Source organism: Narcine bancroftii, chromosome 5 (genome assembly GCF_036971445.1).
Source record: "Narcine bancroftii isolate sNarBan1 chromosome 5, sNarBan1.hap1, whole genome shotgun sequence".
NCBI lineage: Eukaryota > Metazoa > Chordata > Chondrichthyes > Torpediniformes > Narcinidae > Narcine > Narcine bancroftii.
The window spans coordinates 160830795-160843851 of record NC_091473.1 but is presented as its reverse complement, the minus strand read 5'-3'; the positions used below and the strand labels follow the sequence as shown (position 1 = coordinate 160843851).

General features: G+C 51.2%; 1 protein-coding gene across 6 annotated transcripts in view; it reads right to left on the bottom strand.

Moving 5' to 3' along the window:
• Positions 1 to 13057, bottom strand: part of lamb2l (laminin, beta 2-like) — a 152613-nt gene that overhangs the window by 76607 nt on the left and 62949 nt on the right. For all 6 annotated transcript variants that reach the window (XM_069939468.1, XM_069939474.1, XM_069939473.1 and 3 more), the window contains exons 13-17: positions 12005 to 12084; positions 10606 to 10759; positions 8796 to 8930; positions 7194 to 7355; positions 5407 to 5528 (exon numbers count right to left, since the gene is read on the bottom strand). In XM_069939468.1, coding sequence (XP_069795569.1) covers positions 5407 to 5528; positions 7194 to 7355; positions 8796 to 8930; positions 10606 to 10759; positions 12005 to 12084 — 653 coding nt within the window. The remainder of the gene's footprint in view (positions 1 to 5406; positions 5529 to 7193; positions 7356 to 8795; positions 8931 to 10605; positions 10760 to 12004; positions 12085 to 13057) is intronic.

Below are 13057 nucleotides of genomic sequence, written 5' to 3'. Positions count from 1 at the left end.
AAGTTTTTATCTGCTATTTCAGAGCTGCAGGCAACTCTGTATGCAATTTGAAACGTAACGACTTCATCCATTCCTAATAATTTTTGCCTTGCTTGCCGATTTGCCAGCCCCATCACTAATCTGTCTCACAGTGCTTCATTAAGAAACTGCTCGAAATGACAGTATTCCGCCAATTTCCACAATGATGCCAAGTATTCTCTTACTGTTTTTCCTGGTTCTGGTCTCCTTTCATAGAATCGTTGCCTTTCTGCCATAACTGTGGTTTGGGGCTTAAATGGTTCCTTAGAGCTGTGCATAATTTGTTGAATGTCTTTGTCCCTGGATCCTCCAGGGCCAGCAAGAAGGTTGAATGTTTTGCTGCCCATTATACTGAGGAAGAGGGCACGTTTCCTGTTTAATGGACCTTCCACAATATTGTGGGCTACGCAGTAGTGGTTAAACCATTCTACGTAGTTATTCCAACTTTCTTCTACTTCGTTGAATTCCCCAAACTCTTCCTACACCATCTTGGGGCATTTTCGCCTTGATCTTTTGGTGGGAATTTGTTGGGATTGTTAGCTAGTCATTTTCTACCTTTCTTATTTTCCTTCTTACGGTTGGTGCATGGAGTATGTGTAGAGTTCGTTTCATTCCTCATCGCCACTGTTGTATATGTACTCACAATCACAGAGATGTGATGCTTTCTCATCCTTTACTTCTATTAGACTAACATGGATACTGACACATAGGGTTATATATATGAAAAGGTGACATCATGATGTGGGTGTCATGACGTCCAGCAGAAGGAGGGCTAATATCCAACAATAAAGATCTTTATAGGTGAGACATCTGCCTTCTTTGAACATCTGTCAGCTCAATTTAATCTTTCTAACAGACATTTTACAAATTAGGCATTTTGTTCAGTCAAAATTACAGGATTTTCCACAAATCACAAATATTCTTGATACTTTTTTTACTTTACAGTTTGTTCAAAGTGGATTAATATCATGTATTTATAATAATTTATTGGATTTAAAAATCAGCCTCAATGTCTGGGATTAAAAATGATTAGGAACATCTCAATATAACATTTTTCAGATGAAGACTGGTTATCTGCTCTAAGTTTCATTTTGTGCAAAGCATTGTTTATTTACAATTTAGAACACATATGTCCAAATGCAAATCATCTAGTTTTTATGCAGATGTTGATCCATTATATGAAAAGTGCAAAATTTTTGAAGTGCCATTGATCCATATGTTTTGGGAGAATCCTAATTTAGGAAGATTTTAAGGAGATGTTTTTCAATCTTTATCAATGATTTTTAAGATCAAAATAGAACCATGCCCTTTAATTGCCTTGTTTGGTTTTTCTCGTGAACCGGATAGACTTGTGTCAGCATCTTAAGAGAAAGTTTTAGCTTTTATCATGTTGATAGCCAGACGAGCAATTTTATTGAAATGGAAAGATGACTCTTCACATACACAGTGGTTACATGATGTAATGTCAAATTTAAGCTTGGAGAAAATTAGATACATTATAGATATAAAATTTAAATTTGAGAAGATATGGGGCCGATTCATAGAATACTTACATGATTGGCAGATTTAAGAAATTTGGTTGCTCCGGCAATTCTCTGTCTGGTTTCTGAAGGTCGCTATCTGATCCATATCTTTACTTTTTTTCTACAAGGTAACCTTGATTAAAGGCAGGGGGACGATTAGATTTAGTTTCATTTTTTTTGTTTTGTTTTTATTCCTTTTTTAAGATTAATTGATTATATATGGGTCTAATTATGGTTGTCCAAGATCATATCATCAAATTAGACAGATATTAATTAATTAGACACATTTTAGAAATTAGACAGCGATATCTGTGTTTTGACTAAGGCTTGGTAATAATGTAATTCAATTAGTTTCTTTCCAGAATTAGGTTAAAGAAATAATGTTAACAAACACTATGTTTCTGACATGAAAGCTTTTTGTTGTATTAGTAAACTTTGTACATAGGATCATTATGCTAAACTCAATTGAAAAATTAAAATAAAATTAGATCCATGCCCTTTAATTGCCCTGTTTGGTTTTTCACGTGATCCAGATAAACCTTTATTGGCATCTCAAGAGAAAGTTTTAGCTTTTAGTACGTTGATAGCCAGACGTGCAGTTTGAATGAAATGGAAGGATGAACTCTCACCGACTTGTGCACAGTGGCTACAGGATGTAATGTCATATCTGTTTAGAGAGAATTACGTATAGTACTAAAGATAAAAGGTTTCAGTTTGACAAGGAATGGGACCCATTTATAGAATACCATCAGAATTGCCAGTTTCAGAGGATTTAGGTGCTCTAGGGCCGATCCGTCCGTCTTCTAGAGATCCATCTTTGAATTTTTCTGGTCACCTTGGTTAGAGGGAGGGGTTACATTAGTTTTAGGTTTAGGACTTTTTCTTTTAGATAAATGAACTTAATTGTGATGATCCTGGATGATATCTTTTTTTAGATATTATATTAAGGTATATAATACAATTTGTTATAATTAGGGATGAAATTTAAAGTTTGTAGTATTGTGGATTTAATTTAATTACATGCTATGTATATGTCACCATGTTACTTCGCTATATCGAGTCCACGCTGCTGAAGATCCAGCTGCGCTGGATGGGTCACGTCTCCAGAATGGAGGACCATCGCCTTCCCAAGATTGTGTTATATGGCGAGCTCTCCACTGGCCACCCTGACAGAGGTGCACCAAAGAAAAGGTACAAGGACTGCCTAAAGAAATCTCTTGGTGCCTGCCACATTGACCACCGCCAGTGGGCTGATAACGCCTCAAACCGTGCATCTTGGCGCCTCACAGTTTGGCGGGCAGCAACCTCCTTTGAAGAAGACCGCAGAGCCCACCTCACTGACAAAAGGCAAAGGAGGAAAAACCCAACACCCAACCCCAACCAACCAATATTCCCCTGCAACCGCTGCAACCGTGTCTGCCTGTCCCGCATCGGACTTGTCAGCCACAAACGAGCCTGCAGCTGACGTGGACTTTTTACCCCCTCCATAAATCTTCGTCTGCGAAGCCAAGCCAAAGAAGACTTCGCTATATTAATAACCTGTATATGGATTATTATGTTAAATTCAATAAAAATATATATTTTTAAATAAAAAGGTAAGAGGCGGAATCCTGGGAACTATAGGCCAGTGAGTCTTTCATCTGTGGTGTGAGGATTCTTAAGGACAGGATCATTTGGAGAAATCCAGTCAACATAGCTTTGTGAAGACAAGGTCATGCCTCTTGAGCCTAATTAAAATTTTTGAGGATCTAACAAAAGAAATTGATGAAGATTGGGTGGTAGACACAAGATGAAAGAACAATAGAGGGTTATGGGGTGGGGAAGGTTTAGTACTTTTTTTTTTAAAGGAAGGAATATATGGGTCAGCACAACATTGAGGGGCGAAGGGCCTTGTGCTGTATTGTTCTATGCACACCTCCGACATGATCAGGAAGCCTTCGGCACCCTCTCGCATCCTGGATCTGATACCTGGTACCCTCATCAGCCAGTCTTGAGCCACCTTCAACAGTCTGCAGCCTGGTACAAGTCCCTCGACCACAGTGGCCAGCAGCTCGCATCCTGTGTAGGTACCTTGCCTCGAATCTTCAACAGCCCGTCGTCTGTGTGTTCTTCAGCCTCAGATCTCCTCATTGGTCCACTGCCATGGTCACCGTCCCGTAGGGTCATCTCTGCTTATCCTTCTTAAACTTGGGTGGGTTCGGGGGGGGGGGTGTGGAGGGCGCAGGTGTTCTCCCTCTTTTCTGGTGTCCTGTGCCAGTCCTCTGCTTCCCTGGAGCCTACAACCCCTTGTGACCTGCTGCTGATCATCGACGTTGCCATCCCACGTTTGCAGTATTTTAAATAAAACACCATTGGCTTCTTTAATGCGCTGTTTAAAGCTTGTACAGAGCCGATGTCAGTCGGACTGGGCGATCTGACCCCGCGGGGAGCACTGAGACTTCTCTCCATGCTCTCTATGGGCCTGCACCAGCCACAGCAATGCAGCAGCTCCCACAGCAAGCCCATTTTATTTTGGGTGCCTCCAATTCCCAAGGAAGCTCAGACCCAAATCCCTCATGGAGTTTGTTGGTGGCTGATTTGTTTCAGAGTGACCCTGATGGGTTCAGGCTCATTCACAGCTCTCCACGACAGGCCTCTTTTGGGAAAAAGGGTTTTAATTGCAGTCTTGTCACTGTTGTCAGCACATTCTCTGTGGGGAATGGGAAGCTGTGGTAGGCACCAGCAAGCCATCTCAATGGAATGCACACCCAACAGAAACAGTGGCACCTCCATTTATCCCTCCATGACCTATGGAAGGGTTCGCTGAATGGGCCTGTCATCTGATGCTGTCACCTTTCCCCCACCCCAGCAACATGGTCCTGATTGGAGCAAGGCTGAGACAAGGAGGCAGTCTGTCTGGGGACAAGCAACACAGGCTGAAGAATATAGATCAGAGAGTGTGGGACTGTTCTCTCACAAATCTCTCACAGGTTGCCAGCAAGGTGGGCATAGACCATAGAACAATTACAGCAAAGAAACAGGGCCCATCTAGTCTGGGCTGAACCTTTTTTTGCCAAGTCTCACTGACCGCACATTAGTCAGTGTGCACTGATTGCACCCAGCCCATCTCCAGACCTCTTTCATCCATGTACCAGTCCAAATTCTTTTTAAATGTTAAAATTGAGCCCACATTGGGGACATATAGGGACAATCATCCTCGGTGATAAACACAGTGGTGTGCAGCCTATGGAACAGTGACATGGTAGGTCGAGTCACCGACTCCCACTCCAAGCAGCTTGCTTTGATCCCAGTCTCGGCTGCTGCCGGCAGGAACCATTCTCCAAGACTGAAGCCACACACACACAGACAGTGGGAAGCACCGAGCAGCATCCGTGGGGGAAGGACAATTCGGGCCTGAACCCCTCATCGTCACCAGACACCATCGGTGTGAAATATCGAGCATTCTTTCTCCCCCATGAGTGGCATGTGACCTGCTGAGTATTTAGAACCAGATCCCTGCAACTGCAGAGTCAGTGTGACTCCGTGTGTTGGTGGGTTCCTGGGAGATGGGGGCTTCTCCCATGCCCAAAAGACATGTGGCTGGGAGGAGGAATGCCTGAGGTAGAGTTCCTGATATCACAAACAGCCACATTCCCAGCATCAAACCCACACCCAGTCCAACGCCAGTGTCACAGAATGTTCCAACTGTAATCTTGACCTCCCCAATACACCCTCCCCCTGACATGAACCTCCTCACCAATCCCTCATGGTACAGGAGACCTCTGCTACCATCTCTATCTCCCACCCACTGTACACATCAAGCACGTCTGTAACTCTCCCCCTCCCCCTCCAGAATTACTTTTGCCCTGGTACCATCAGCACCCACCTCTCAGTGTGATGCAGTGTCAGCCTGTAGGGTTGTCCATGAGGCAGGAGGTTGCCACAGCGATAGGTGATGGGTAAACCCACGGTGTGAATCTTGATAATCGCTTCCCAGTCTTCAGCCGACTGCAAGGGAGGAGACAAGAGAGCCTGTCAGCACTATTCACACCCACACTCTGTGGTAGAATTACTCCACACCCTGTTAATGGTCAGGCAGGTGTGTGGAACAATTCTACAGAGCGAGGGAGGGAAGGCAAGTCTGAGGAAGGAAGATGGGGAGATAAATAAGGAGGAGGGGGTAAAGGGAAACTGGGATGCAGGCACTAGACTGATGCTCAGCACCAAAAATGGGGAGAACACCCCCCTCCTTGAGAAGGAGAAGCAGAGGAGATGACCCTACAGGATATGACCATGGCAGTGGACCAGTGAGGGGCTCAGCAGCTGAGGGACCAGACGAGCTGCGAATGACTTGCGGTCAGGGGACCTGCACTAACTGCAGGTTGCTGGACACTGCCTAATGGGAACCAGTATCGGAGCTGGGATCAGAGAGGAAGCTAAGGGTAAGAAGGGCTCCTGAAAGATCTCAGGCACTGAAGGATTTCTGATCGTATTGGAGGTTTGGATCCGGAACTCTGGTTGCCGATGTATTGAAGGCTGTGAGAACACTGGAGGTGAATCCATGGACACTCAGTAACTCTGAAGGGACGCTCTTTTGCTTCTCATTGTTTTACTTTGTAAAGCGGTGCCGGGCAACACTAATGGTGACTTCTGCAGAATGGCAGATAGAAGGCAACTTTCTATAATATTACTGTACGTGTTCCATCCTATTACATAACAATAAAGGAACCTGGTATCTTGAGATAGAGAGGGAAGGGAAGAAACAGGGAAGAATAAGGGAAGTGGGAAGGAAATAGGTCCGAGGGGTGGAGTTCATGGGATTCCTGGGGTGTGGTCCATGGGATCAGGGGTCTGGAGGAAGGGGTCTGGAGGAAGGGGTCTGGAGGAAGGGGTCTGGAGGAAGGGGTCTGGAGGAAGGGGTCTGGAGGAAGGGGTCTGGAGGAAGGGGTCTGGAGGAAGGGGTCTGGAGGGGTTTGGAGGAATGGGTCTGAAGGGGTTTAGGGAAGGGGTCTGAAGGGGTTTGGGGAAGGGGTCTGAAGGGGTTTGGGGAAGGGGTCTGAAGGGGTTTGGGGAAGGGGTCTGAAGGGGTTTGGGGGAGAGGGTCTGAAGGGATTTGGGGGAAGGGGTCTGAAGGGATTTGGAATGAAGGGGTTTGGGGTAGGGGTCTGAAGGGGTATGGGGTAGGGATCTGAAGGGGTTTGGGGTAGGGGTCTGAAGGGGTTTGGGTTAGGGGTCTGAAGGGGTTTGGGGGATGGGATGGGTCAGGGTTTGGAGAATGGGATGGGTCAGGGGTTTGGGGGATGGGATGGGTCAGGGGTTTGGGGATGGGATGGGTCAGGGGTTTGGGGATGGGATGGGTCAGGGGTTGGAGGATGGGATGGGTCAGGGGTTGGGGAATGGGATGGGTCAGGGGTTGGGGAAGGGATGGGTCAGGGGTTGGGGAAGGGATGGGTCAGGGCTTGGGGAAGGGATCGGTCAGGGGTTGGGGAAGGGATCGGTCAGGGGTTGGGGAAGGGATCGGTCAGGGGTTGGGGAAGGGATCGGTCGGGGGTTGGGGAAGGGATCGGTCGGGGGTTGGGGAAGGGATCGGTCGGGGGTTGGGGAAGGGATCGGTCAGGGGTTGGGGAAGGGATCTGTGTTGGGGGGTCCATGGGGTTTTGGGGGAGGTGTCACCTCAGGCTCGTAGCGCAGCAGCAGGTTGAAGTCCATGGCGTGGGGGATGTTGGTGACCACGAAGAGCAGCCCAGCTCCATCCTGCACCTGAGCAAACCCCTCTCCGCTCCAGGTGACTGATTCGCTCGCCAGGCGTGGCCGCTGCACCACCTCCACATATGGCTGCAACACACAGCAGGGCATTCATCATCCAGTCCTTCTAGCACCAATGCTCCAGCCCAATCTGTCCCTTCTCTGAACCCATTGGCAGCTCCACATCTGGCCCCCTCTCCCACCGCTCCAGCTTCCCCGATCCCCCTCCCCACGAACTCCTTCCCCGATCCCCCTCCCCACAAACCCCTTCCTCCGATCCCCCTCCCTGCGAACCCCTTCCTCCGATCCCCCTCCCCGCGAACCCCTTCCCCATCCCCCTCCCCGCGAACCCCTTCCCCATCCCCCTCCCCACGAACCCCTTCCCCCAATTCCTCTCCCCGCGAACCCCTTCCCCGATCCCTCTCCCCGCGAACCCCTTCCCCGATCCCTCTCCCCGCGAACCCCTTCCCCGATCCCTCTCCCCGCGAACCCCTTCCCCGATCCCTCTCCCCGCGAACCCCTTCCCCGATCCCTCTCCCCGCGAACCCCTTCCCCGATCCCTCTCCCCTTGAACCTCTTCTCCCGATCCCCCTCCCCTCGAACCCCCTTCTCCCAATCCCCCTCCCCTCAAACCCCCTTTTCCCGACCCCCTCTCCCTTTGAATCCATTCCCTTCAAACACCCTCCCATCGAACACCTTCCCCTGATCCCCCTCCTCTCAATCCCCTTCCCCTGACCTCCAGCCATTCAGGAGTTCCAATCTTCCTACCGCTGCTGGAGAATTGATTTAAAATGCAATATTTGAATCCAAAAAATTGCTGGCTTGTTGTAAAAGCCCCACTTAGTCCATTGGTACCTCTGAGGAGGGGAAGAACAGAATATTCCAGTACAGTGCAGGCCCGTGGCCTCACAGAGCTGAGCCGACCTGTGGAAACGTACTCCACAACCTCACCCCTTACTCCCTCATGCCCATACCCCATCGCTCTCAGTCCTGGGCCAGTCTGTGTGACTCCTACCACACTATTGTGGGCCCCTTCAGTTCCAGGAGATTTGGGGATGGGCAAAAAATGCTAGCAAGGCCAGCAACACCAACACTCAAGAGCCGAGGTTCTATGCATGCAACCTCAATAATTGCAGCACAGGCTTCTCTTTGTGTTAAGAACACTCCCTGCCCTCTCCCTGTGACCTTTCAGACACTTGCCAGCCCCTCCTGAGCACTGATGGTGAACCTGCCCCCTACTCTTCCCACATCCAACCCTGCCATGGGTTCCAAATCATCTCCCAATGGCACCTCGAGCCAAATCACATATATTCCGGGTTGATCCCCCACCACTGGGAACCGTGTCCCATCCCCCCCCCCCCCACCACCTGTGAATGCATAATAGTCCTACTGCTTCATCTGTGGGGTGGGGGGGGGGGGGGGGAAGTCCAGGCACTGCTGGGTCACTCCTGGACCAACTGGCTTTAGGCCAGAGCTGCAGGCAAACTCTATTCTCCTCCCACCCCACTAGCATGACCCACAGACACTGACCCTGGCCTGCCTTCTCCTGCGGGTCCACTGTCTCCGACTCCATGATGCCAGCCGCTGCCGCCTTCTATGAGCACTCAGCTCCTGCTGATTGCCAATCTCCACACAATCTCCATTCACCGTCCGCTTGATCGCTCCCTGGAACACGAAGAGAGGTTGAGGCACTGCAAGGGGCTGGGGGAGGGCTGCTTGGTGCCCTCTCTCCCCAACACACCGAGGTCTGTGGAGTGAAGCCTACCCTAACCCAGGAGCCCCCAATGGGGGTGGGCTCTCTGAAGAGGGACCGAGCAGCTCAGCAGAAGCTCCACTCCCCACCCCACCTTCCTGGTTTAAGGAGAAACAGAAGCAGAGGAGATGTCCCACAGGACAGAGACCACTGCGGCAGACCAGTGAGGGGCTCTAAGGCTGAAGAACACACACAGGCTGTGGGCCGCTGGTGACTGCGGTCAAAGGACTCACGCCAGGCTGCAGGCTGCAGGCTGCTGGAGACTGGCTCCAGACTAGCTGAAGGGGTACCAGGTATCAGAACCGGGATGTGAAGGGGTGCCGAGAGCGCTGAGGGGATCCTGATCATGTCGGAGGTTTAAATCTGGACTCAGGATGCCGATGGATCGAACAGGAGACTGTGTGGCTGCAGAGGCTGTGGGAACGCTGGAGGCAAATCCATAGACACAGTGACTCAGGGGTGGGGGAACTCTTTCTTTGACTGTAAGGGGCACCAAGTAATTACTCTGATGGTAAAACTGTGCCTTACAGTAGACTAAATGAAATTTTGTGATATTATAGTCAAAATAATCTTAAAAGCGTGTACATACACATGTACACATGCGCATATGCACACAAACTCACCACACTCCCACTCATGCAAACACATGTACACACACTCTTGCTCATGTACGCACATGTAGACTCGCACACAGAAACTCCCTACAGCACATGTGCATATGCTCACATCCACATCAGACTTGCACATGTGCACACACATACATACACTCACATACACTCACTCAATTACATATGTACACATGCAACACACCCACATAAACCCTCACTCACGCATACATATGTATATACACACACTCGTATTCTTGCGTACACACACTCTCACATGTATGCGCACACACAAACGCACACACAGGGGCGCATATTTTACACAGAAGTGGTGGGTGCATGGAACAGGCAACTAGGGTTAGTGGAGGAAACAGGTACAATAGTGGTGTTTGAGAGACTGTAGGACAGATAGATAGCATGCAGGGGATGAAGGAATATGAATCAGGTGCAGATAGCATAGGGTTAGTCAAATTTGGACATCAAGTTCAGCACAGACATACAGGCCAAAGGGACTATTCCTGTGATGTTATATTGTTTAGCTCATGATGGGACACCCCTGCTGTTCCGTGATTGGATAATACTGTTGCATTGTGATTGAACCTACCTGATGCTTTTGTATAACTCTGATCTATAAATGGATAACCCTGCTGCTCTGAGGTTGGAGAAGCTCTGTGACTCGACACCCCTGCCGCCCCGCGACTCGACACCCCTGCCGCCCCGCGACTCGACACCCCTGCCGCCCCGCGACTCGACACCCCTGCCGCCCCGCGACTCGACACCCCTGCCGCCCCGCGACTCGACACCCCTGCCGCCCCGCGACTCGACACCCCTGCCGCCCCGCGACTCGACACCCCTGCCGCCCCGCGACTCGACACCCCTGCCGCCCCGCGACTCGACACCCCTGCCGCCCCGCGACTCGACACCCCTGCCGCCCCGCGACTCGACACCCCTGCCGCCCCGCGACTGGGTGGTGATAACTTACTGGCAGTGGGTCGGTGGGGGAGCGATGGTCAGCGTCCTCAGCCTCGTACCTGTAGAGATCAAGGGGCATGCAGAAGAATCCAGACTGCACCCCCTGGCACTGCCTGCCCGTGAGGTGGGGTCGGCAGTCACACTGCCCGGTAACCATGGAGCACCTGTAGACAACAGCCAGGTGTCACACAATCTTCCAGCAACAGGCCATTTGGTCCTCCACTTCATCAACCTCCTCCAACTCCAATAGAGAGGCGATGTCATTCACCTGGCCAAGGGGCAAGGATCGCTCGTGGAAGCCCTGGAGGGGAGAGGCTGGAAGCTCTGGGGGCAGGCGAAGAGCCTGGGAGCTCCGAGGTGGTGAGAGGGGAGGAGGATGGGAGCATAGGAACTAGAATTGGGGGGGTGAGGAAGATGGGAGCAGAGGGTGGTGTGGGGAGAGGATGGGATCTCCAAATAAGGGGTGATTTGGATAGGAGATCCACAGAAGGGAGGGGGAAGAGGATGGGAGCTCTGGACTGGGGGAGAGAAGAAAAGAATGGGAGCTTGGGAGGGGGGAGAGGAGAATGGAAGCTTGGGAGTGCCACAGTTTTGGGGGGAGTGGAGGAGATGATGGGAGCTCCGGATGGGGGAGAGGATGGGAGCTCCAGGAGGAAGGAAGAGTTTGGGAGCTTGGGGTGTGGGGGTGGGGAAGGTGAAGTAATGGAGGTTGGGTGAGAAGAAAAGGGTGGGGGTGGGGAAATGCCGGATGGGTTCAAGTTGCAGCAGACAAGGATGGCGGACAGGTTTGAAGGGCAGCAGACAGAGTCGAGGGACGGCAGGTGAAAGGATGACGGTTGTGGTCGGGGGGCAGCAGGTGGGGGCATGGCGGATGGGTTGGGGGCAGTGGGTGGGAAGATGATGGATGGGTCAGGGGGCAGTGGGTGGGGAGATGGCGGATGGGTCGGGGGCAGCGGGTGAGGGAATGGCGGATGGGTCGAGGGGCAGCAGACAGAGTCAAGGGACGGCGGGTGAAAGGATGACGGTTGTGGTCAGGGGGCAGCAGGTGGGGGCATGGTGGATGGGTTGGGGGCAGCGGGTGGGGAGATGGTGGATGGGTCAGGGGGCAGTGGGTGGGAGGATGGCGGATGGGTCGGGGGCAGCGGGCAGCGGGTGAGGGAATGGCAGATGGGTCGAGGGGCAGCAGACAGAGTCGAGAGACAGCGGGTGAAGGGATGACGGTCGTGGTCAGGGGGCAACGGGTGGGGAGATGGCAGATGGGTCGGGGGCAGCGGATGGGGGGATGACGGATGCGTCAAGGGGCGGCAGACCCGGTCGAGGGGCGGCAGACCGGGGGACTGGGTGGCAGTTTTGGGATGGTGGTGGTGGGCTAATGATGGGGCGGCAGGTAGGGGAGGGGGGTCTCAAACCTGTTGCTATAGGAGCCCCCAAAGTCGCAGTCACAGGCACGGCAGCCCTTTACATCGTGACTGAGCCCCCAGTACTCCGTCTGTGGGATTGTCAAAGGAAAGGGTCAATGCATGGTCAGGGGAGACAGTGCTCAACAGCTGCATACGCATCATACATAGACCCACCCTCCACACTCACACACAAACAACTGCAGTTACACAAACACGTGAAGCTACTGGTGCGTGCACACTCTCATGAGCATGTATTACACAATTAGAAATGATTACAGGCGTGCATTATAAACCGCAAACACACTCAATTGGTGCATATAACACATTCCAGTGCTCACTGACACACTGTGTGCATCCCTTGGAATATATGCAGACTCTCTCTTACACTACACACTCAAATTCACAAGTGGAGTCACACTCACAAAGATACACACACCCACAGTCACACTTATACCTTCCCCCACAACCCACTCTCCCCCCATCGCCCACTACCTCTGCCTTGATCCAACCACTTCTCGCTGCCCAAATATTAGTCAGAAAGGACAGAACATGCCATTCAGCCCTAACATGGCAGCCCATGTTATCCAAGTGGGCATCCTGGGCTCCACATTTGCCTAATTCTCCCCACTGCTCTCAGGCACTCTGACAATGTTTTCTCTGCCCCCACCCCATCAGTTCTCAACTCCAACTGCCCCCCCCCACTTGTACCCACCTATTACTGCCAACCTGTACCCCTCTGCTTTTCCTCCCACTTTCTGCCTGATTTCTGACCCTCCTGACCAAGGACTCAATAGAAATTATGACTGCCTCTTACTGCCCATGGATACTGTGTGGCCTGACAAGTTTCTCCAACACTTTCTGGTCTTCCGATCCATCCAAAATCTCTCCTCTCTCACCTTCAACTAACATCCCTCATTCTAGAATCACGTCCAGTCTCATCCACTGTACCCGTGCCTCTCGTGATTCTATCAACTTCTACAGCCTCCGAAGCTCCAGGGATTTGCAACCCAGCCTGTTCGACCACCTGTAGCCCAAGCACCATCATAGAATCGACCGGTGACC